Below are 25,098 nucleotides of genomic sequence, written 5' to 3'. Positions count from 1 at the left end.
AGGGGAGCAAAGCCTCCCTGCCCTGCCCTCAGGAGATGCCCTTTGCTGCTGGAGCTGCTGTGCTGGAGCCCAGCTGTGTCCCAGCAGTGCCCATGGCCTGGCCCTGCCTGTGGCCACAGCAGGGACACGCAGCAGGACAGTGACCAAGCTGCCAGAGCGCTCCGGCCTTACAGCCACAGCAGGGCTGGCAAGGACAGGGTGCAGTTGGGCAGAGCAGCTCTCAAAGGACCAATCCCTGCTGCTCCCTGGCCATGCTGCTCTGCTGGGACTCTTTTCCCATTCTTCCCCCTAACTTCACACAGGGCTCAGAGTTGGAATTCCAGATAAAACAGGCACTGCAAGGAAGCTTCTTTTCTTCAAATGTAGCGATAGCCCAATCCCTGGTTTACAGAGCTTGTGGGTCAAATTCAAGAGAAAGACAGTGAATTAGATGGTGATTAAATAACTTCATCAAGTACAACATTATGACTAAAAACCCCACTGACCCCTACCAAAGACCCAGGAAGGCCTGTTGGGCCTGTCATGAGTTCCATTCCAAAAGCTATGCAAAAGAAAACAGGCCATTTTTTGCCTCTCAAAAGCAGCTAGTCATCATTTTCCTCGGGGCATCCTTGAGCTTCTGGTTTCTCAGGCTGTAGATGAGGGGGTTCAGGGCTGGAGGCACCACCAAGTACAGAACTGACAGGGCCAGATCCAGGGATGGGGAGGAGATGGAGGGCGGCTTCAGGTAGGCAAAAAAGGCAGTGCTGATAAACAGGGAGAGCACGGCCAGGTGAGGGAAGCAGGTGGAGAAGGCTTTGTGCCGTCCCTGCTCAGAGGGGATCCTCAGCACAGCCCTGAAGATCTGCACATAGGAGAAAACAATGAACACAAAACAAGCAAAAAATAGAAGAACACTTAGCACAATAAGCCCAAGTTCCCTGAGGTAGGATTTGGAGCAGGAGAGCTTGAGGATCTGGGGCATCTCACAGAAGAACTGGCCCAGGGCATTTCCATGGCACAGGGGCAGGGAAAATGTATTGGCTGTTTGCAGTAGAGCATTGAGAAAGGCACTGGCCCAGGCAGCTGCTGCCATGTGGGCACAAGCTCTGCTGCCCAGGAGGGTCCCGTAGTGCAGGGGTTTGCAGATGGACACGTAGCGGTCATAGCACATGATGGTCAGGTGACAAAACTCTGCTGACATGAAAAAGGCAAAGAAAAACACCTGTGCAGCACATCCTGAGTATGAGATGTCCCTGTTGTCCCAGAGGGAATTGTGCATGGCTTTGGGGACAGTGGTGCAGATGGAGCCCAGGTCGCTGAGGGCCAGGTTGAGCAGGAAGAAGAACATGGGCGTGTGCAGGTGGTGGCCGCAGGCTACGGCGCTGATGATGAGGCCGTTGCCCAGGAGGGCAGCCAGGGAGATGCCCAGCAAGAGGCAGAAGTGCAGGAGCTGCAGCTGCGGCGTGTCTGCCAATGCCAGCAGGAGGAAGTGCCTGATGGAGCTGCTGTTGGACATTCCTTAATTCTGGACATTTTGAGCTGTTCAAAGACAACATTGACAATTTGGACAAAGTACCTTGAGTACATCCTATGCTATTTTCTTTCACAGGCACTCAAAATTGCTTCTCTTTCTCTGGGGAAATTTCATTTACCTTTTTTTTTTTCAGTGTAGCTTTGGGCTACAAAGTAACTGTGTGCTTTTTAGAAGGGACAGAACTCCTGTTCTTAGCATTGCTCTCAGGCTGAACACTGGGGAGGCCAGATGGAAAAGAGGGCTCCCTGTGCCCCAGTGCACTCAGACCTGCTGGGCCAACACAGGTGCCCTTTGCTCATTTCCCCTCGCTCTAATACAGGATGTACCAATTTAAAACTGCACTTAAAAATAACGTGGCTTTTTTTGAAGATTCCAGTTTCAAAATCAATCTCTCCAACTCTTCTCTCTCTCTCTATGCAGCGGGACATAGAGGGATGCAAAGGATTGGTCTGGCTCTCTGCTGCCTGGAGTTGTGCCTATTGGGAGCTGTTTTTCTTTACCCAAGCCTTGTCCCTGCCAATGCTGCCAGAGCCCAGCCCAGCCCTGGGGACTCAGCTCTGCCCTGCAGCCCCCTCCCAGCACAGGGCACTGCCCAGGGGCATCTCCCTGGCAGCAGGGCCTTAAGGGCAGGCCAGACAGAGATGCTGCAAGCCAAGGTGCTGCTGCTGCTGTCTGTAGGGAGAGGAGGCTTAGGAGACTCTGAGGGAGATCTGAGACCCATCTGCTGATGCCGAGGGTGACAGCGCAGGAGTGTCAGTGACACAGACAAAGCTGACAGCCCCTTTCCCTTCCCTTTAGAAGAAAGCTGAGAGCAGCCCTGGCCATGCAGCACCATCTCCAGAGCAGGAGGAATCTGCCCTGATGGGGGTGGCTCCTTCCACCCCCAACTTCTCCCCTGCAGCATCCATGGGGAGCTGCCAGGCAGGCTGAGAGCTCCTTTCCCTGTTTCCTCATTGGTTTGGCACCCCTGGTGGCTGGCCCCGTCTTCCCTTAAGGTCAATGCCCTTTGCCCTGCCCTTTGTACCACCCCCGTGCCCCCCCATACTTAAGAGTGTGCACAGCACAGGGCCAGGTCTTTTTGCCCCTGGTTTCCCTTCAGTGTGCCACAATAAACCTCACTGGAACTGACCATACAAAAAGGCCCTTCTGCCTTTCTTTGCTGAGCTAGTGGTGGTGAGTGTGGTGTGTGGACTTGACTGCTTTGCCTGAATGCCAACCCAAGTGGCCTTTCCACAGGAGATGCTTATTGGGAATAGATATAGGTAGAAGCAACCACCATCTAAACCTGTGCCGCTACACCCATGCTAGAGTAGAATGTGTCTCTGGTGAAAGAAGGTCACCCCTCTGACCAAACTGATCCTACCCCAAAGGCCAGGCCTTCTGGTGTGCTCTGGAAGGGGTTCTGCAGGCAACGTGCTCAGGGGAGAGACCTCCACTGGCCTCACATCTCTCAGGGATAACACATCCCATCCCATCCCATCCCATCGGTTCCAAAGGATGGCCACAGACAAGAGCAATGGGATCCAGCACACTTACCGATTGCATTGAATATCACTTCTATGTGCTCCTCAGCTATATCCCATGCTGTTTCTGGAAATCAGATACATATGAAAATAAAAAAGAAAATCAGGACATTTAACAAGGACCTTTCCCCAAGGAACTCCAGGACTGCACTGAGCAGGTTCTGGGGCAGAACACATCCCACAGCTGGCCCAGGAGCTGTGAGCTCCTGTGGACCAGGAGCCCCTCAGCAGTGCTGGAAGGTTCCTGACCCTCGGGCCCACTGAGGCTCTCCTGGGCCAGGGAGCTGCCTCAGCTGCCACAGCACTCAGGCACCACACAGGTGCCCCAGTCCCACCACAGCTCAGCCACCCACGAGAGGGTGGGTGAGACTCTTCTGCCTCACACCAGGAGTGGGGAGAGACTTCTCAGGCCCCTTCACTGTCTCTTGGCACATTCATTTCAGCCTGACCCTCAAAGCCCTTCTCAGCAACACCCCCTGCTAGCGTAGGACGTGTCTCTGGTTAAAGGAGGTCACCCCTCTGACCAAACTGATCCCACCCCAAAGGCCAGGCCTTCTGCTGTGCTCTGGAAGGGGTTCCGCAGGCAACGTGCTCAGGGGAGAGACCTCCACTTGTCTCACTTCTCTCAGGGATAACACTTCCCATCCCATCCCCTCCCATGGGTTCCCAAGGATGGCCACAGACAAGAGCAATGGGATCCATGAGTCCACTCTTACTTATGGACTCAAATTGGCTTCCTTGGACATGCTGCTGTGAATTCTTTTTTTTTTTTTGGGGGGTTTTTGTTTGTTTGTTTGTTTGGTTTTTTGGTTTGGTTTGGTTTGGTTTTTTTTTTTGGTTTTTTTTTTTTGTTTTTGGTTTGTTGGTTTTTTTTTTTTTTTTTTTTTTTTTTGTGGCCAGTAGGTTCACATGAGAAGAAAAAGAAAAATGAAAAAGATGAATATAGGAAAATACCACTTTGATATTTCCTAAGGATTTAAAAAATGCATTGAAGAGCTTTTTTGGGACACATATATCTTTTATACTACTCGAACCTCTGACCTACTAAGGGTTTTAATTTACTGGTTTTCCCTTCCATCACTGTCTAAACAGAATATGGCTCTTACCAAGAAATTCAGCCATGTCCTTGTTTCTTGTCTCCCACATCCTGTTCTCAAGGTTCACTCTGCAATGCAGGGGAAAAGAGGGGCAAAAAGCTCTGTGGTGGGCACAGCACTGGAGAAGATAATGCAGTTGGTAAGATGTTCTGTTGTATTCCCAGCTGGTCCCTAACCCATCTTGTCTGCCCTGGAGCTCTGAGAATTCTCACAGACACATACATCATCTTCCAAAATTAAGGCCTTCTGCTTTTGCAGAGTGCAGAACCTGCTGTTCAACCCCAGCCACAATTTTCCACAAAGGAAAGGGACCATTTTCCATTCCTTCAGACTCAAATCCTGGAGGGTATCCTAACCAGCTATGAAGAAATCTATGGAGAAAGGACAAGTGACCTTGGATGGCTGCCACTTGCCCACCAAACTTCTCTCACTCCCCCTCCTCAACTGGACAGGAGGAAAAAATACAACTGAAGAGCTCACATAAAGCCTGGGACATCCCTCTGCAGCTGCCACCATGGGCAAACTGACTTGACTTCGGGACAATTGCTTTGCCTTCTCAGCAATTCCCAGTACAGCAGCAAGCCGGGTAACAAAGACAAAACTGAAACCACCTCACTCCCACTCTCCCCTCTCCTGGCTGTGAACACACCTGGTGCAGGTGCCTGGGGCAGCTGCAGTGCCTGATGCAAGCCGAGCTCCAGGTGGGAGCCCCAGACAAGAGCTCGTGAATGGCCAACAGAGCCCAACAAAGGGCAGCAAGAGTGGTGGCACTTCTGGGGAAGGGACACCAAGAGACCCAGCAGGAGCTGAGGGCCCGGGAGGAAGAGCCAGACTCGAACCTTGGGCATGCAGACTGTGAGGGGATAAAACTGAGGGGCTCCCTTGCTGGGGGAACAGCTCAGGCTGTTCCTGTGTCACTGCACTGGGAATAAATGGCTTTATGGAATCAAACAGCTGAGACTGCTCTGGGAAACCTGGGCTGGAACCAGGGAGGACACAGGGGCAGGGTGTGGGGAGTCCAGCAGGGCCCATTGGGGCACTGCAGCCACTGCTGTGGAGGGGCTCCTCCCAACACTGAACACCTCTGGTGGCTGGAGTGTGACGGCCAGAGAGCCTTGGGAAGGGTCAGACTGGGAAGTTTCCCAAATATCCTCTTCTGTAAGCTGGCTGCAGAAAGCAGGGTCCTGCTGACCCTTCCAACAAAGCCACCTGTCCCTCCTGAGCACATCCACCAGAGCAGCAGGGATGAGGTGAAGGCAGAAACAGGGACTGCTCAGGAGTGAGGAAAGGCCTGCTCAGGGCACCTCTCCCTCTTTCTTGCACTTCGTTTCCCTGGGCTGTCTGCTCCTTGTGACTTTCTGTTTTCTTTGGTCGTGTTCCAGAGAAGGAGGAGGACCCGGACTGAATTAAGGAGCCCCTTGCCAAAGCTGCTGCATGTCAAGAAAGCTTTCCTGGTGTTCAAGGGGAGGATAGACCTGGGTGAGGAAAAGAGCTCCACTGAGGATTAGAAATAGAGAAATGCCAGCAGGAACCCAAGAGAAGTCACAGCCCCAGGGCGCCTATGGCTGTCCCACAGGTCGATCTGAAAGCATCAGACAGGAAATGCAAGGGGTGCTTTCCCAGGATTGAACCCTGCTCCATCTCCTCCTTTTTGCTCTGGTCTGAAAGGAGGGAAAGCATAGAAATGGCATAAAATGCTCAGAGTTTGAGGGGTTTTCTCCTGAAAGCAGAGCAATAGCAAGATGGCTTCTCAAGCAGTAACACTGAGGAGATGATGTGCACGTGGAGCTGTCCTGGATGTGCCTCTGCCATTGATAACTGATGAACACAGACATTAGCTCAGACCACCTCTCATGGAAAGATGGTTGTGCTTCCAGGGATGGGTCACCCCACTTCTCACAGTCAGAGACAATTTGTTCTCTCTGTCTCTGTCTCATATTTAGAATGAGCCCTGAGAACTGCTTTAGACAGAAAAAATATTTTATACAGGGCCATAGCTGCAATCCTGAGCTAAAGTTGGAGCTTGGAGGGGGAAAAATTAAGGGGGAAAGACAGGAGAGGGGAGGAGAAGGAAAAACAAAATGAAGGGGAGGGAGAGAGGAGAAAGAAAAAGTATGGCCAGAAAAAAAAAAAAAAAGAGAAAAGGAAGAAACTTTCACTTCTGCATTGCCAGTGATGGCTCTGTCACCCAGAGACCAACAGAGTCTGGTCTGCCAACAGAGGCCCAATAAATTAGACTTTTTGAATTATGCATTGAATCAAATACAACATTAGTACCAGTATTTGAGCTAAAGCCTGGAGGATTGTACGAGTGGTGGTGAAATCTCATTATGCGTTGTCTGGGGTGCTAAGGTGAGCTACTGTTTTCATTTTTATAATTTGTAGTATTAAGTTATACTCACTCCATGAAATAATTATTCATTATATATTCAGACTAAAAATTTTTCTAATCAGCCAAGATGAAAGAAACAAACAAATCTTCCATAATGTATTCATGGCATTCAGGCTGTGCCTAATCAATATGCTACTTACTTTTTACTTTTCTCCCATTTAATGTGTAGCAAAAGTCACAGCAACAATTTTTGGTGTCAGACAAAATAACTATTAAATAAATAAGTAAGGCCTGAATTGATGATTTTTTCTCTTTGTCTGTAGACAGTGGGTGGGAAGGGACAATGGACTTTGAATGGGAATTCTATGAAATATTAACTTTGTGGTCTCCCTCCAACCCTTCCTGACTTCCCCCACTCTCTGCAGCACAGCAGGGCCTTGATGAGACAAAGACACTGAAAGCCCTGGGGGCCCTGGAGGGCAGCAGGGCTCCTTCAGGCCTCAGCAAAGCCCAGTGAAGGCCCCAGGATGGTCCAGGGAGCTTTTCACACTCAATCCCCTGTGGCAGAACTGGACTCAGCACTTGAGGGCCCTCAGCAGTGCCCAGCCCAGGGATGGTCACTGCCCGGGAAGCCTTGAGAGGAGGGGGTGGCACTGCTGTGCATGGCCAACAGTGATTGCACTGGCCTTGCCCACAGGGGCGGCTGCAGATTGCTGATTGCTCTGCTGCAGACAGCTCTGTTTGGGCAGGGTCACACTTTTGTTGTTGGCTTTGTTGCTGCAGACGCCGATATTCTTAAGGAAATCCCACCAGGACTGAAGGACAGCTGGAGGAGGATTGCCACCCCAGTGACCCCAGGGCAGTGGTTCCTGAGTGCCACAGGCCCCTGTGGCTGGGCAGGTGTGGTGTGAATGTGCTGGGCCGGGGGGTCAGCCCTTCCCCTGGCTGGGCTCCTGCTCACACAGCCGCGGGTGCTGCTGCCTTGCTTGGCTGCTGGCCCGTGTGCTCCACCTCCCAGTGCTGCCTTTTCACCCTGGAGCTCGCTCAGTTCAGCCGAGAGCCTCAGGAGAGGCGTGCTTTACTCCTGGCTCTTGGAGAGACCATTCCTGCCCCCTCTCAGATTTCCTGACAGGCATTTACGGGAAATCAGCGTCAAACCGAGAAAGGAGCCGCTGGGGGAGAGGGAGGAGCCCGTGGGGCGGGAAACCTCTGGAGCTGCTGGCCCGGCCACCACCTGGTTCAGCCCATCAAAGCCGCCTCCTCTGGAGCTCTGTGCTCTGGTGCCGGCCTCAGTTCCTGCCCCTCGGTGCCTGGACCCCGCTATTTCCCGGCTGTGACAGCCCAGGCTGGCACTGAGGAGCTCATCCCTGGCCAGCCCTTCCCTGTGGGGCAGGAGCAGCTCCCCGTGAGCACCCCACATTCACCCGCCACGCAGCTCTGCTGAGCCATCGCTCCCGGATCCCCGCGCTGCTGGGGCCCTTTGCTTTGCCTGGCCATGGATGCCAGGGCAGCTGCCATTCCCATGGGAACCTGCTCACTGGCCTGAGACCCTCCAGGCTGCCCCCAGAGCTCTTCCGCCCACTCTCCCTGATGATCAGGGGGTTTCTGAGCTGCCAAGGCAGCGTCCCCCCTTTCTGACCCTCCACTGCTCACTCAACTCACACAATTCAGCCTTTGCCCATCCTGTTGAGGCTCTCCAGGTATCCCAACTGCCCTTCACACCTCCCATCCTCATCCTCCCTGACCCTCCTCTGGCAGAGCCTCTCCAGTTCCACTGCATTCCACCAGCACTCAGGCACAGCCTTCCAAACCACCCACGGATGGGTTTGGCTCCGAAAAATAGATGTAGGCAGCTTCTGAGATCAAAACAAGCAATTTTGGGTTCTCAGGGGTTCAGAAACTCCCATTAAGGAGCATTTGGGCTAAGAAACTGCAAGTTTGGGATCCCTGGGACTCAGTGATTTAGAGAGCTTTGGAGTCCCAAACACTGATTTAGAGAGATTTTGGGCTCTGAACAAACCCAAACTTCAGGCAGCACTGGGGTTGAGAAACACCAATTTAGGGACTTGCTGGCCTACAAAATCCTGATTTGGGGAGTTCAAGCCTGAGAAAAAAACACATCGGGAGATCTGGAAATCAGGGAGATTGATTTGGGGATATTTTCAGATCAGCAAGAACAATTTAGAGAGCTTTTGGGCTCTAAAGAACCAATTTAAACCGATTTTGGGCTCTGTAGTCCCCATTTAGGAAGCTTTGGAGCTCCAAAGCAGCGACTTCAGGAACTTTTGGGCTGAGAAGCATCAATTTCAGGAGCAGAAGGAGAGGGGGGCTGGCACCTACCTGGGACAAGGCTGGGCAGAAGCCGCTCCGTGCTGGGGTGTGAGTACCGGGGGCTCCTCATCCCGGTTATATCTCACCCTGCCTACCCCCGTTCCCACCCCCACGGGCTCCTCCCTCTCCCTCCACAGTTCCTTTCTCGGTTTTACACTAATTTCTCGTAAATCAGTTCTCAGCCTGGAAAGGGAAAGTGAAAAATGCCCCGATTGGGGGCGGTTCCTTGGCTGGGGTGGGAAATGTGCGCAGCCAGCGGCCCCTCCGTGCTCCTGGAGCCTCCGAGGGCACCGGGAATGCCCCGGGAGGGCACCGGGAGCGCTGGGATGAACCCCAGGGGCTGATGGCAGACAGGGCACAGGGCTTGAGTTAGTGGCGTCAGAGCTCTGCAACACTGATTTTGGGAACTTCGTGGCTTAGAAATCTAATCTATTTCAGCAGCCTCGGGGCCATAACGGCGATTTCAGGAGCTTTGGAACCGAGAAAGTGCAATTTTGGGGGCTTTGGGGCTCCAAAACACCGATTTTGGGAGGTTTCTAGCTCTGGAAAAATAAAAATTTAAAAAATAGGGAGCATCAAGTCTCAAAGAAAGCAATTTAGGGATATTTTGAGCTCAGAAACAACAATTTAGACAGATTTTGGGCTTAGAAACACCCATTTAAGGATATTTTGGTGTTTGAAACACCTATTTAGGGAGCTGAGAAACACTCATTAAGGGAGGATTTGAGCTCAGAAATATCAAATTAAAGAGTTTTTGACCTCCCAAAACAAAAACCTATTTAGGGCATTTCTCACAGGGAGTGTTTTGCTCACGAGGGCTGGAATACAAGTATGGGGAGGTCTGGCAGACTGACTATATCCCAAACCCACCCCGGCAAGTGCCACGTGCCTGTGGTGGTGAGAACAACCACTGCATGACTGCGGACAGACCCTGTGTCCAATGTCACTGCCTGGGACACTGTCCTGGGATTCGAAACGAGTGCTATGGGCACACCGTGCCCCATGAAAGAATTTAATGAGACAATGGTACTCATTGCCAAAACAACCTTACAGACACCTGGCCAAGAAGAAGGCACTGAGTAGATTTATGATATCCGCTGTGATGGACCAGCCTCTGGAATGATGGAATAGGCTGGTGACGATGACAGCGAGCAATGGGTCCTTTCGGGACTACAGTGCCCATCATGCACCGCGGCACCCACTGAGCGCCATTGCAGCCGAGACTCTGCGCACCGTAGAGCGTCTTTATAGCCGGGCCACCATCTCCAACATGCCCCGCGACCCCAGAGCTCCAGCATAACCCAGTTCCACCCCTACTAGTCCCGTCACGTTCTGTGCCCCAAAGGGACCCATAATGGCTCCCCATATGCCCCTCAAGGGCTTTCCAGCACCAGAGAATCCCTGCAGGTGTCACCTTCTCCTTCTTCTTTATGGGGTCTATCTCAAAACAGCGCCAGATCCGCAGTGTTTCATCAGCAGCTGCTGAGGCCACTGCTGTACCATCAGGGCTCATGGTCAGGTTCAAGATTCTATCAGTATGACCTGAGGAGGAGAAGGAATGTGCAATCAGGGCTGAGCTGATCAGCACATGCACATTTACTCCTGTATGTTCCCATGAGCCCTGCCAGCTTGCATAGCTGTCTCCCCACTGGCTGTGGCAGCATGATTTCAGACCCCAAGCATACACTTGGATCAATGGTATCTCTTCCACAGCCCCGTGGGCATGCCTTACTCCTAGCAGCATGGCCCCGGATACTGTCCTGTATCAGTGATGCTGCAGGCTCAAACCAAGGAGTGCAGCTGTCTTCAACCTCTAACAGCCCCCCCCCCCCCCCCCCCCAGGCCCTGTCCACCTACCTTGCAGCTCTGCAACCTTGGTCATTGTTGGATACTTCCATATAACCAGCTGGTTCTGTGCAAAGCCATGGCCTGAAATGAGCTCCTTGTAGTTTGTTGACCATAGGATAGAAGAGACCTGCAAAGAGGCAGTAACACAGGTGAGACAAGGTGCATGTGCTGATGCTCACCACTCGGAGGCGAGCATGGTCCCCCTCCTTCCCTGTGCCTCTGGGCCTGAGGAGCCAGCAGCTCTGTGTAGGTGTGCTGCCAGAAGGTGTTTGTCTCCAAGCTGATGTTCATCTCTCACCTGGGAACGGGTATCAACAGCACTGAGGCAGGCGCCAGAACACACGTTCCAGATGCGGATATGTCTGTCACTAGCGCCACCTCCAGTGGCTAGAACATTCATCTGCCATGGGCACCACACCATAGCCTGAGAGAGGAGAGTTCATTTTAAAACATTCAAGAGGCAACCTGCACCCAGCCAGTGCTGCATGCCTGCCTTGCACACACATATCCGCCCTCTGGCAGCTCTGTGCTCACCTTGACAGCACCCTGGTGCTGAGTGAAGGTCTGTACAGGAGAAAAGTTGCCACCCCCACCTTGGGTGCATGGCCAGACGTTCGCCAGACTGTCATTGCCACCACTGGCCAGGTAGCGGCCATCCAGAGACCATTTGAGTCCGCACACCTCCTGTGTGTGGCCAGCAAGGGTGGCCACGTGATGCTCAGCCACTCGGACATCGTGGTGATGGATGTGCCCAGTCCGTGCACCACTGCAGAGAGAAGAGAAGGCTTGCAGGGTCAGGCTGCACATTTTCACCCAAATCCATTTTTGTTGTTGCAAGACTGCTATACCTGCCACTGGGTTTCAACCAGTGTTACCAGCAACACAGGTCTGTTGGTGTGAGTGAAGCACCCACACAAGCTCTTTACAACTTCAGCACAAATTGCAATGCAGGAAAGAGGCCTTCCCCTCACAGCCCCAACAGGTAAGGCTGAGGGGCCCAAGCCAGGACAAACTTCTCTCTGCCATCCCTAACCCATGCCACACATAGATTGAGGGATAGAAGTTTGCAACAGCTGGAAACTGCCCTTGACCCACTGCTTTACCTGGAGAGGATGTAGCTGTTCCAGCTGAGGGTTCCCACACGGACACAATGGCTGGTAATGGTTCGGAAACGTTTCTGCTGCTCAACGTCCCATAGCTGGAGAGGCAAAGCAAAAAGTTCTTCAGAAGAAACCCAATCCTGTTTCTATGCCCTAGGAACCTCACTGCACAGGCTCTGGCATTCAGCTTTCTCAGTAAGGGAACAGAGAAAGTGTGTATCTCTTGACTATAGCACAGAAGGTAACGCTACTTATCAGAAAACCCCCAAACCAAACCCTGCCTTGCACACTGGGCAGTTCCACCCCACACCAGGGAAGACAAGTCAGGTGCATGGCATCCTTCCTCTGTCAGCCAAGGTTTTGTCCCCAGTTCTGTCAATCCCTACAAAACACCTCTAGTTTTACTCCTGCATTCACCTGAACCTCAGCACTACTTGTGCCAACAGCAAGGTAGTCTCCATCTTTAATCCATGACACAGAGGAAATGTAAACATCTGGATGCTCCATCTGCAGCAGGGGGATAATCTCCCTAGTAGCGTGATTCCACAGATAAAGTGTTGTCCAGAGCCACTGCCAGGAAGTTCTGGGAGCTCCAGTCTATGAGATTCAGATCTACAATTTGAAAGAGCAATGCAGGTCACACCATGCTTGGCTAGAGAGCCCTGCCCTTCACCGGTGCTGCTGCAGCAGGTGTGGGTGCACATGTGCACACACACACGTACGGGCGAGGGGCAGCCTTCTGAGTGTCACTGTGCCCAGCTGCTGGGGCCAGGTACCCTGCTCCAAGGCATCTGCACAGTGCCCTAGACCACTGTCCCTGTAAGGCCACACAGGGACACTCCAGAAGTGGTCTGTGCTAGCCTGGGTACACAAAATAATACAGACAGCCCAGTTACACTGTCCTAGGAACAGCAATCCAGTGCAGAATGTTCTGGATGCCCAGCACTCAACCCTGTAGCCTACTTGCAGTAGTTGTCGCAGATCTCTGGTGCATCCAAGACCTGGTCTGACTTTGAGGGAATATATCTGCTCTTCTTCCTGCTGAATCCATTTTCTGACTGTAGAGCACTTTCAGGTTATTCTGATAGCCTGTGTGCAGGGGAACAGGTTTGTTAACCTGAGTTGGTTTCCTCCCAGCTGAGTGCTGCTCACCCAACTAAGAATCCCTTGGAGTGAAAAGAAAGTCCTAAGAGAAACACTCACAAGCCTGCAGTGCACTAAAATCACTGGCAGTATGAACTGCTGAACAGGGATGAGCTACAATTTCCTCATTCATGGAAACAAATTTAACAAACACTTGGGTTTTTGAATCCCATTATATTTAGTTGCAGTTTAAGCTAGAAAGTGCACAGCAGAGAGTTTGATGCTCTTACAGACTTCATGAAGGTTTGGAACCTGCAGTACAGGTGACTGTCACCGACATCTATTCATAAAAAGCCTTTCTTTAGGATTTTTCCCCCTTCTGAGAAGCTGGGGCCTAGCAACAAAATGTAAACAATGGTTATCTGCTGCTGTGGAATGCAGCACGTGGATGTGTGATTGGTCTCCTGTGGATGTTTGGATTTACTGACCACTCACGGCAGAGCTGTGTCTCACTCTCTGCTGAGACACAGCCCTTTGTTTATTCATTCTTTTTCTATTCTTAGCTTAGCTAGCTTCTGAGAACTTTCCTTCTATTTCTTTTAGTATAATAATAATGTAATATATATCATAAAATAATAAATCAAGCCTTCTGAACATGAGGTCAAGATTCTCGTCTCTCCACCCTGAAGACCCTTGCAAGCCCTGTAACAGGTGACCAACTGGCAGTCATAACAATTTTGCTAAATAAATTCACTGTAACTGTTATGCCCTCTCTCGACCTCAGGAACTTTAAGAAAGGAGACTCCAGCCTGTACAGCTCTCAGAAACCAGTCGATTTCTCCTGTGACCACACACAGAGCCTCTGTGTTGCTGTTCCCCTGACCTGATCTCTCCTGCTGCTTCAGCCCATACAGACCCTGTATCATACCTTCTGGAGCATTCTGTGGTTTTCCTCTGAGGTGGAGGATCTTTGCCTCTTATACATCAAAACCATTCAGATTCACTTCCCAGGCTTTCTGTTGCAAAATCACCCTCAGTGCAATGCAATTAAAACAACTCCCACACTGCAATTTAAACAGACACCTAAGTCCCCTTCTCTTAGAATCTGAAGATGTTTGACTGTGCTGCAAGGGTCAGTCACACAGAGGCAGGTCAAAGCAGTTTTTCCTCAGACTTTCATACATCGTCCTCCTCACATTTTCACACAATGGCAAATTCAGTGTCATTGCCAGTGGGAAAAGCCACAGCCACAAAGCGACCAAATACTCCATAAACAGATTTCAGAACACAGTGTAAAACATTCCAGAAGTGTTCCCTGTGGAGACATTGTCCTAGAATAGCTGCCACCAGCAGTTTCACTTTGCATAGGCTCACAGCTTTGTGTTTTTGTTGCCTGCTACATTTTAAAGCCTCATTAGTCAAAAGCTAAATTTTGCTACCAGAAGCAGCATAGGCTTGGAGTGCATGGCAGTCTCTACAGCTTCAATCTCATCCTAGCGTCTTGAAGCCCAGAGCTGCAAGTAGTGATGGCTGGGACTTGTCAGTCCCGTGTGCCCACTTGATAGAACCTATAGTTTACTGCTCTGTAAAGGGGCAGGAAGGAGTAGCGGTTGTTGAAGTAATTGTAACTTAGCAACATGCTCACCTTCTTGGTAGGGGAATCCTCAGCAGGGTCATTCTCTTTGGTTAGGAGGAAATTTGCCGTCTCCATCTGCATAGTGCTGCGGTTGGGAATGTAGCGATCCCCCCCAGCCTTTGTGGGGTAGCTTTGAATTTTGGATCCAGATTTACCTGCATTCACATATGCTAATATTGTCTTACAGCTATTTAACAGCCTGTATTAGAGCTTTCACAGGAGCAAACCCAACACTCTTCCACATCACACCCACCAGACAAGTAGGACTCTGAGGTCTCATGCCACCCAGTCACAACTAACTTATATTTTCCTCCCTGACACCAAGTTGGTTGGGGACTGTGTGGTGCAACTCCTTGGGTCTAGTGAAACAATTCCAGAGTCCAGAGATAAGGGGAAGATACAAAAATGCTCACAGGATGTAAAGCTGTCAGCTGACAGTCCCGCCCACACTCGTCCTAGCATACAGCTGTGCCAGCAAGGCTCAGCTGGGCGAACAGCAGCTCGCCAGCCCCAGTGCTCAGAGCTCTGCCCCTCATGCTGGCAAGGAGGTGGGTGGCAGTCAGGAGCACAGCCCACCTCCTCCTGCCTGAGCAGCAGCCGGTAGGGCAGCGTAGCAGGGAGCCCAGAGCCCCATGGCTGCGGACAAGCAGCCTGGGCGAGGCTCCCGCACTCAACCTCTGCCGCTGGTGGCCGGCGCTCACCGGGTGTCTTGGACGGCGTCTTGCTGGAGCTGTGGGAGCGATTGGCCGGCTTCATGGGCGACACGCCGACGGGACTTGGCCCGGGGCCGCTCTCCTTGGCTTTGCGCTGCCATCGCGCAGGCGGCGCGTTCGGGATCAGCGTGTCCAGCTTCAGCAGCCCGTGCACGTCCGCCTCGAACAGGAACTGCGCCATGGTCCTGCGGGCGGGCGGCGTTAGCCGTGCCCACCGGCCGGGCTGAGCCTACTCCGACAGGCCCCGCCGGCCTCCCCACCACCGGACTGTGCAACCGCTCCGGCCGCTCCTCCTCACCAACAGACACCCCCACTCTCCCCAGCCGCTCCTCGGGACACTCCATCAGCCGATACGCTCACCCTCCGCTCCTCTGGGGTCCTTGATCAGCCGGCATCCCTTCCAGCCGCTCTTTGGGGCTCCCTCCGATAAGCGACATTCTCCCTTCCCCTGCCCGCCTCACCACAGCCTCCCCGCTCGGGACTGCGCCTCCAGGCCGCCTCTCCGTCCCTGTGGCACACTCACCTCCGCGGCGCCGCCGCCGCTCGCCCGCCCCAGAGCATTTTAAACGGCGGGCGGACGGGGCCCCACTGGCCGCTTCACACCCAACGGCTGCGCGCTGCCCGGCGACGGCCGCGCGACGCAACGCGATTGGCTGAGCCGCGGGACGGGGCAGGGCGCTCCGCGCGTGCAGTGAGGGGGCGGGACCAGGGGCGGGACCGGGCGGGACAGGGGGCGGGACCAGGGCGGGGCGTTCTTGCTGGGGCGGGGCGATCCGGGCCGGGGGCGGGGCGGCGCAGGAGGGACCAGGCGGGGGCTCGGGGGCAGCAGGAGTTTATGGCGGGGTGCAGGCGGTCGTGGCTGCCCGCGGCTCCCAGCCACTCATGAGCAGGTAGGACTGGCTGGCGATGTCGGTGCTGGACAGGCGGCCCCCGGCGTGCTCCGGCGGCGGGCCCGCCTCACGCCGCGGACCAGGCAGCACCTCCAGCAGGCAGGGCAGGACGGCCTCCTCCGGCGGCTGCTTGTTGAAGGCGCTGGCCTGGGGGGAAACACGGAGTGGACGGGGTAGGGGCTGCCCTTCGAGCTGCCCCCGGGAGCAGCTGAGCCGCCCTGCCCATCCACTCACCTGGCCGTGCTTGCTGCTTTCCTGGAGGAAGCTGCCCAGAGCATGGTGCAGGTCAGAAACGGGCGGCCAGAGTTTCTGCTTCACATTGCTGGGTACGGAGGAAGGGGCATCGAATTTACCCTCAGACTTGAGGTGCCCTAATGCCCCGTGCAAGGTGCCCAGGCTTGGTGCTGGACCTCCCCGCCTGCCCCCCGGTACAGCCCTTTATCTGTAGAGGGAGGGGAAGGTGCAGCGCAGCCCCAGGAGCACTGCTGAGAAGAGCAGCGGCACCACTGTAACACTGGGGATGAGCCAGCCTGCATCGGTGGACGAACGCCGGAACTGTAGCCCTTCCCAGACCCACCATCTCTGAGCCCCTCGCAGCCCCCTGCCCCGTGCTCCCTTCCCCATTTCCAGCACTCTCCGCCTCTTGCCGTCAGCCGTGTGGCTCCTGCGGCCGCAGCCTCCAGCCCTGCCCCTTACCTGCATTGGCCACGGCATCAACCACAACGGGTTTGGACCCGGCGCTCCAGCTGCCCCGGTACCACGGCCCGCTGGGCTGGGCCCGCACCTGCGCAGGGTAGCGGGAGCCTGGCCGCAGGTCCAGGACCTCTTTCCTCGCTGCTCGGGGAACCTGCAGGACCTGCGCGGCAGAGCCGAGCTGGAGCATGGCTGCTGTGGGCTGGCACCAAGGGGCGGGTCCCGCTTGGCCCGACCCCGCACCTGCCATGTGTCAGCAGCGGAGGGGGGCAGCGCTGCTCGGGGTATCCTGGGCAGGCCTTACCTTCCAGTCATGGCTGTTCTCCATGGCATAGCGGACCTGGTAGTCCAGCTGCTCTGCCAGCAGCTCCAGGGGCGGCAGCCACTGCAGGCTCAGCCGGCCCAGCGACACTGTTGCCTGCACAAGCTGTGGGGCATCTGTGAGCACTGCTGGTGTTGGGGATAGGCATTTGTCGCTCCTGTGAAACGGGACACGGGACACTGTGTCCCCTGTGAGCCAGGCAGGGGCTGTGGTGGCACTGGGACTCACCGGCCTGGTGCAGCCAAAAGGGCTCCTTGAAGTAGCTGAGTGTGGGCAGCATGTGGGTCCTGGTGACATTCACCAGGACAGAAATGGCACTGCCAGCCTTGGGCTGGAAGGTGCAGGCATAGATGCTCTGTGCCCCCCCGCTCACCTCCTCGCACTGTTGCCATGCATCTCCCCTGTAGGAGGAATTTAGGAAATACAGGGATCAACTTTTAAGGATTATGGAACATAGATAGCTTAGATAATAAAAGATTGTTTAGCTTAGAATAGAGTGTTGTTAATTTAGGGAAGCTTTTAAGTAGAAATGAAAGAACTGTCATAATAAGAATGAAGCTGTGAGAGGAAAAGCTGGGCTGCAGCCCAACTGGAGCCTGCAGGCGCTCCAAGCTGTCAGCCTGAAGAGGCCACCTGCAGGACAGAAGGATGAAGATGGAGAAGTAGTGAGGGGATACTTTGTTTCAGCCCGAGTGCCAATAAAAGTGTAAAATATCCAGAGTGTTGTAAGACTTCCTTCCTTGCCAGGCTGTAGCTGAGTGGACAGTCCCTTTCAGAGGCCCAAAGAACATAGTGAGGTAAGCAGCTTTGCTTACCTGAAGTGTGGAATGTTATAGGTAAAAGTTAAATTAAGTTAAAATAGGATATAGTTCAATTATATTGTATTAATTATGTTATATTATTTGTATTATGTTAAAGGGGGGGGGCTTATAAGAATGTGCTAGAAGGGTCCAGGGTTTGGTGAAACAGGGGTCTGATGGGGCAAGGAAAGGTCGAAGAGAGATTGGATGAAAGATCTGACCAATCATTCGAAGCCCTGCAGAAACGATTGGTCCAGAATGAGCAGTGGTAAAGACCAATGAGAAGCCTGGAAGTGGACCAATCATCATGAGGATCCAAAATGCACCAATCCTGGACTCAAGGGGAGTATAAATGTGGGGAGTTCATTTGGGTTAGGGTTCTTCTTCTTTTAGGGTACTTGTTGTTTGGGAGAACCCAGTGCACTTGGGGTGAGCGCACTGTTTTAGTTTTTGGCTTGCTGTGTGAGTGCCTGGGCTTATCCTGGGCACTCCGTTCCTTGTAGCTATTTTAATAAACGAGAACCTCTTTCTCTGGAGAAAGTTTGGCCTCGTTCATATCCGTAACATGGAATGCCCGTGGGAAGCTGTGAGGCTTCCGGGTAATGAATGCCAGGAGATGAGCTCACATTCAGGACAACACTAGGAGGCAGATGTGAAGTCCTTTCTGGGCCTCTTGTCTTGAAGATGTCAGGGTGATCAGCAGCAATCACCATTTGGTTCCCACCCTCCTCTCACTATGTCACCTGTGGTATGGAATGGCATTCTCACAGCAGCATCTGGCCCTTCCTCCCTGTTTCTCTTTTCCCCACTTTTCAGCCCAGAGCCCCAGGGCTCATCTGGGCCAGCTTCATCCCCCACGGGTGTATGCAACCACCCGGGCCTCCTGCAGAGCCCCATTCCCACTCTGCTGCCTCCTTGGCCTTTTCCCACATCAGGGCCAGCCTGCTGTTGCCAGCTGTTGGGCACACACCCACAGCATATCACACCTGTCAGGGAGCAATTTATTGGAGGAGCCCCTGCTAATCACGGCTCACCAGCCCGGCACTTTTCCCACCCAGCTGGGGCTCCATTTGGACTCCATCTGCTGGGATAGCCACTGTGAGGGACTGCTCAGGGCCTGGATGCTCCTTGAATGGTGCCCACGGGCCTGATTTCCACGCCTCCCCATTCCTCCTACCCCTAAGGCTGCCTCAGCCTTCTAAACACAATTTTTCTTACTCTAATGGCTTCCTGTGCTTTACTTCATACTGTAAGCAGGAGTACACAGTTTGGATTGTCTTTATTGTAGAATTAATAAAAAGAAGTTGGAAGTGCTGCTAGAGTTTGTCATTTCAAACTTGAAGCAGCTGCAAAAAGTAGAGAAGCTTTCTGTGCAGCTTTTCAGTGAATTTGAAGTCTCCTTCCTCTTCACTCAGTTTCAGCATATCTGTTGATTTTCCTTTGCTGTCATCTTTTAAGCTTCATCACTTGTCTGTCGATCTGTAAAAAACCCTGTAAACCCAACACAAATTTACTATCCTTTGTATTTTTGTATTTTTCCTCTTCTGGAAAAGCTGAGACTCCTGTGATCTTCTCCTGTGATCTAGACTTTGATTCCCACCTTGGCTCTGGCTAAGAACAGAACAAATGGAATTTATTACCTGCTAGTAAGATCTGCTAGCAAAGATCGCAGTTAGAACTAAGCATGATGCTTCTCTCCCTCTGTTGAATACACATCTTTGTGTCTAAGCCTGGGGATTTCCAGGAGCACCTGGGAACTACTGCCAAGGACAAAAGTCTCACTCTTGCTGGTTTGGACATGGATGTTTGGTAGGATTTTGATCTACATCTTCAGTGACCTACAGGAACTGGATCTTTGACACAAAGTGCCTTCAAGCAACATTTCTAAGTATAGTGGGCAATGAAGTCCAGATACTAATGAGTTGTGGTTTGCTTGAACTCTGTGTAACATATGGTACAATATCCCAAAACATGTTATTTTTGAGTGTTTCAGGCATTTAAAACTCAGGCTTATTCTTGTCAACGCTTTTCTTTCCTCCCTTCAGAAATCTGCATGCCCAGGTACTAATTTCTTTCTCAGTTTGTTGACAAGTTACCACTCAGACAATACTTGTTTCTTGACCCAGAGATGGGGCAACTGTCACCATTAGGCCGGACGTGACATACACACGTGATCAGGGTCCAAGAAGAAAAAGGGTTTTTTTATTCTGCGTGTTCTCCCGCTTATACACTCTTACCAAAGCGTGATCTTAAGTCCGCCGCTGGCCTTGGCTCGCAGGTGGCCATCAAGCGAGTGTCCCGGGAGCGCATCTCGGAGTGGGCGCGGCTGGTGAGTGAGCGGGGCCAGCGGGAGGAGCCGGCGGGGCGTGCCGGGCGGGGCTGAGGTGAGGCCCAGCAGGGCGGCAGCCGGAACGCTGTGAGGGCAGCGAGCGTGGAGTGAGCGGGGGCCGCGCAGTGCCCCGGGCCGGGCCATGGCAAGCCGCGGCGGGGCCGGGCAGGGGCTGCCCGAGGCGCGGCGCAGCATCGGCCCCGCTGGCGGCATCGCGGTCCCCCCCCCGTGCCACTGGCCACTATATACATTCATGAATGAGATGGGGCATCCGAACCAGTGTCGTGAGCTATTTATTCAACACATCAGTCTCAGTACATTGTTAGGACAATGGAGACAGATTATGTTAACAGCTCTCTGATCCAAAGGAAATGCCAAGGGGGTGTTACATTACAGCACAGCATAAAGCCATCTCAGCCTAGGTTTCAGCTAATGACACATAGAGCAAAACATATTGACAAAAATTCTATCCAATCATATGAAACACACGTAATGGTAGTTAACACAATAGCTCATTCATGAGAGACAAAGCACAGAGACTCATTCATACTAACCTTCTAAAGATATCCATTAAATAACCTTGTTACAATCTATAAAGACAGATTACAGAAGTCTATTGTGCTATTTCTCACGTCTGCTCTACTGCTTAGAAAACTTTTCGCTGTATTAGCAATGTTCACAATTCTACTGTCAAAAGCCTGCCTTTTTAACCACTTTTCTAAAAACCCTCTAATTTTATGAATCCCAGCACCCCCGCAGCGCAAGGGCGCCCTTTTGCCCCTGGAACCGGCGCTGCTGTGGAAGGTGTCGCAGCCTGGCTTCCGCGGCATCGTGCAGCTCCTGGACCAGTTTGAGGTGCCCGAGGGCTTCGTGCTGCTCATGGAGCGTCCGCAGCGCTGTCAGGACCTCTGGTACTTCCTGCACGAGCGGCGGTTCCTGACGGAGCCCGTCGCGTGGGGTCTGCTCCGCCAGGTGCCGGAGGCCGTGCGGCGCTGCAGCAGGTGCGGCGTCCTGCACTGCCACATCAAGGCTGAGAACCTCCTCGTCACCTGGCTACAGGTGAGGCAAAGCTCATCAACTTTGGCTGCAGCACGATCCTCCAGGACACGTTCTACACCCGGATGTCAGGTGAGCCCAAAGCCCCAGCCGGGCAGCAGAGGTTCCCCCTTTGCTGGAAGAGGGAGGGAAGGAGGGAGGGAAGGAGGGGGAATCCTTCTTCAGCCAGCTGCAGCCAAGTTGCTTTTTGGCAGGGCAGGGGCTGGCTATTGTGGAACGGGAGCTGGCTGGGAGGGAGGGAGCAGCGTGGGCCTGATGAGCTGCCCCCGTGTCCCATAGGAACGCCGGAGTACAGCCCACCGGAGTGGATCCTTTTTGGCTGCTCCCATGGCCAGCCAGCCACCCTCTGGCCCCTGGGTATCCTGCTCTATGAGCTGGTCTGAGGGCACCTTCCTTTCCCCACAAACGAGGACATTGTCCGGGGCCAGCTCTTCTTCCCGCCACGGGTGTCTCAAGGTGGGGATGTGCCTTCAAGGCACGAGGGGAAGAACGGGGTTGGGAGGGGCAGCTGGCACATAAGTGTCCTGCTCTTGCAGCTGGTGAGGAGGTGGATCTCCTGGGCTTAGCTGGAGGAGATGGCACCTGTGCCTCTGTGCTGGTGTCCTCCGCAAGAGAGGATCGATAGAAAGCTTTTGGGTGCAGCTCTGAGCACTCCTGGTGTGTCCTGGGTACTGTGGAATGTGGGAGAGCATGGACAGGAGCCTTGTCCCGCTGAGCGGCGGTTTCTGGTTTCTCTCCGCAGAGGGCCAGCACCTCATCAGGTGGTGTTTCTGCATGAGCCTCACAGACAGGCCATCACTGGAGGACCTTTTTGAGCATTCTTGGCTGCAGGAGCCCTGCCTGTACCAGGAGACAGCAGAGATGCATCCCTGTGCACAGTAGGATCCAGGAGCCCAGCAAGTAGCAGCGGCACATGACTCATGGCGCTGGAAGAAAACCCCGGAGTGTTTCCCTGCAGCCGCGGCGCGGAGGAGAGAGTGCAGCCAAGGAGATGCTTCCGCTGGTCCCCACGAGCTGTGGAGGGAACTGCTCCGTGCTGCCTGTCCTATTGGAGAAGTGGTGGCAGTGCGGTGAAGGTGCCATGGACTGGGACAGGGGAAACGTCGCCCTGCAGCTCAATGGCATCGTGATGTCCCCGCAAGCTGAGGCACAGCTGGCGTGTTCTTCTAGAGCAGGACGTGGAGCTGGGAACACCATCCTGGAGCTGGGAACACCATCCTGGAGCTGTCCGCTGGCGGGGCAGAGCCCATTGGCTTTGGCTGCGGCCCCTGCCTGGAGGACACGCTCTGCGCCCCGATGCAATCAAGATGAGTCCCCAGCCGGTGCAGGGGCAGGGGGATGCTGGTGCTTCCAGGCAGGGCAGGGCTTGGCCTGGCCACATGCCGGAGGTTCCCTGCTTGGCGGCGCTGGGGAATATTAATTTTCCCGCCGGCAGCCAAGCTGCTTTTTGGCGGGACACGGGACCAATATTGTGGAAGGGGAGCCGGCTCCTGGCCTTGTTGACAGCTTCTGCCAGCCAGCCTGGCACGGGCTGAGGCAAGGGCAGCCAGCCTGACAGGAGCATCCATCCATGTGGATGGGGGGCGGCACAGGGGGACGGGTTCCGAAGCCGTGCCCCAGCTGGCGCCTGCTCTGCAGGCCCTTGAGGAGGGGGTGCCTTTATGGGTGGGAAAGGTGGGGATTTTCCCCACCCGTGGACAGATTTAATTCTCCCATGGAGTGGTCAGACCACTCAGGCCCGTGAAACAGTGACAGGCTTTGTACTTTTTCTTGTTTCCAGGTCTCGTTTTGAATTGACTTCCATGCAATTGTTCTTTGTTTTTCCCAGGAGGATTACACCTGGTGCCCAGATGGGGAAGCACCTGCAGCGTCTGTGGAGCGCGTCCAGTGCTAGCGCTGCCCCAGGGGCCACAGTCTGCGGGGACAGCCCCTTCCAGAAGGACGAGAACCTGGTGCGGGATGGGCTCCTCCCCTGGCAGCAGCTCTCCAGAGGTGGGCACCCGGCTCCACAGCTCGGCTGGCAGAAGGGCTCCGGGCAGGCGGCAGCGGGCACACGGGCATCCCGCTCCTGCAGCTGCTGAGGAGGTTGCTGTGCCGTGATTAAGCAGAGGAGGTGGAATGTGGCCTGCCCCGCTGCCCTTCTCTAAAAACAGAGAATGGGTCGGGAGGTTTGGGCTCTGAGCACAGCCAGCAGCCTGGCCCAGGCACAGCCATGATGGGACAGGGGCACAGGAGCCTGCTGCGACTGACCGTGGCTCTCTGGTTTCTCTCCGCAGGCTGCCAGCACCTCATGCCATGGGAACGGCCCCGCTCAGCCTGCCAGGCTGGGAGGGCTGGAGGGCAGCCGGTGTTCATTTGCTGTCAAAAATAAATTGGGATTTTTTTGTCATCGTCATCCTCGGAGCATTTCTTTCATCCTTTTCCAAGCTTTGGCCTCCTGTGATAAATGGATGTGATTAGTTCTAACAAAATTGTAATTATTTCAATATTTTTGGAAAATAATTGGAAAGGTATATGTGATTAATGTTATGAAACAAATGAGTTTCTTTGTAGATGATACCTGTGGGAAACAGGATACAGGAGATGGGAATGGCCTTGATGAGCAAAATTTAGGAAGCCTTCCAAGTCAGAATTGGCATCAAGACAAAGTTAAGACAACTCCTAGGACAGGATCGGCCGTGACATGAATAACGCTGGGACAATTCCAGACAGAGAGTCTAAAATAGTGCTCTTATCTATAAAATAATGAGGCTTAATTGGAGCATAGTGCTCACTTACATAACACAGGATTTGGGGCACAGGCACAACCTGTCAGGTTATTCAGAGGACAGCGAGGAAGACTGTCGGCCTTCCTCCAAGAAGAGCACCAAAGAGCCAGAAGCCCCCTTAGCCCCAGGGGGAGCATGCGCTGTGTGTGTGTGGTGATGCAGATTTCAGGAATTGGAAATAGGAGGAGATTTACAGGAAAATATTGATGAATATGTATTAGCACACAGTATATAAGTTGTGTTTGGATCCTTTTGCCTTTTGCATGTGAGGCAGGGTTGGAAGCCATCCCCATACCCCGATCGATCGGTTTTGCTTATGCTTTATCTGAACCACTGCCAAATTTCTTTTTGTAACTACTGGATTCTATTTGATTGTATTATTTTATCTCAGTAAAACTGCTGCTAAATTTTAAGTTTCTGGTTTATTAAATTAGACATATGGGACCCCATATATAACATCAGGAATATGACTTAATCGTTTACAAAACCAAAATGAATATTATTCAGCTAAATTAACAAGGAATAGAAAAGCATTCCAGACCTAATCACAAAGGATAAAGAAACAGAAATTATGATCCTTAATGAAATGAATACATTTTTGCTTAGTTAATAGCTCAATCTCCTCTGGCTTTTGATCTCCTCCCCAGAAGGGGTGCAGTTCTTTGATCTCCTCTTCACGAGGGGCACAGTCCTTAGGGTTTGGTCTTGGCTTTGGCATGGGGTGTTGTGTTTTGGATGATGATGACTGCCAAAAACACCCCTAAAATCCCCCCCAAAACCCCCAAATCTCCTCAACTCCCCCCCCCCCCAAACCCTCCCCCCAACCCCCTCAGGATGAATTTTTGAGTTAATTTCAGGTAATTTTGGGTGATTTTGGTACATTGTGGATGCCGAAGTGGGCATAGGATTCAAACCCACCCAAAATTGCCCCTAAAATTCCCCTAAAATCCCTCCAAGTCTTCCCCAAACCTCCTCAGGATAGATTTGGACGTAATTTTGGGTTAATTTCAGGTAATTTTGGGTCGATTCTGGGTGGATTTTGGATGGTTTTGGTACCTTCT

General features: G+C 53.1%; 1 protein-coding gene and 1 pseudogene across 1 annotated transcript; one reads left to right on the top strand and one right to left on the bottom strand.

Moving 5' to 3' along the window:
* Window positions 1-574: 574 nt before the first annotated feature.
* LOC128949419 (olfactory receptor 14J1-like) lies at window positions 575-1,498 on the bottom strand. The gene has a single exon (XM_054294280.1). The coding sequence runs from the start codon at window positions 1,496-1,498 to the stop codon at window positions 575-577; it is 924 nt and encodes a 307-aa protein (XP_054150255.1).
* A 17,608-nt stretch (window positions 1,499-19,106) lies between these two features.
* Window positions 19,107-22,173, top strand: LOC128949418 (serine/threonine-protein kinase pim-1-like; annotated as a pseudogene).
* The last annotated feature ends 2,925 nt before the right edge of the window (window positions 22,174-25,098 follow it).

Source organism: Melozone crissalis, unplaced genomic scaffold (assembly GCF_028551555.1).
Source record: "Melozone crissalis strain CALT ecotype California unplaced genomic scaffold, PUWL_Pcris_2 ptg000231l_1, whole genome shotgun sequence".
NCBI lineage: Eukaryota > Metazoa > Chordata > Aves > Passeriformes > Passerellidae > Melozone > Melozone crissalis.
This window is presented reverse-complemented; position numbering and strand designations above follow the sequence as displayed.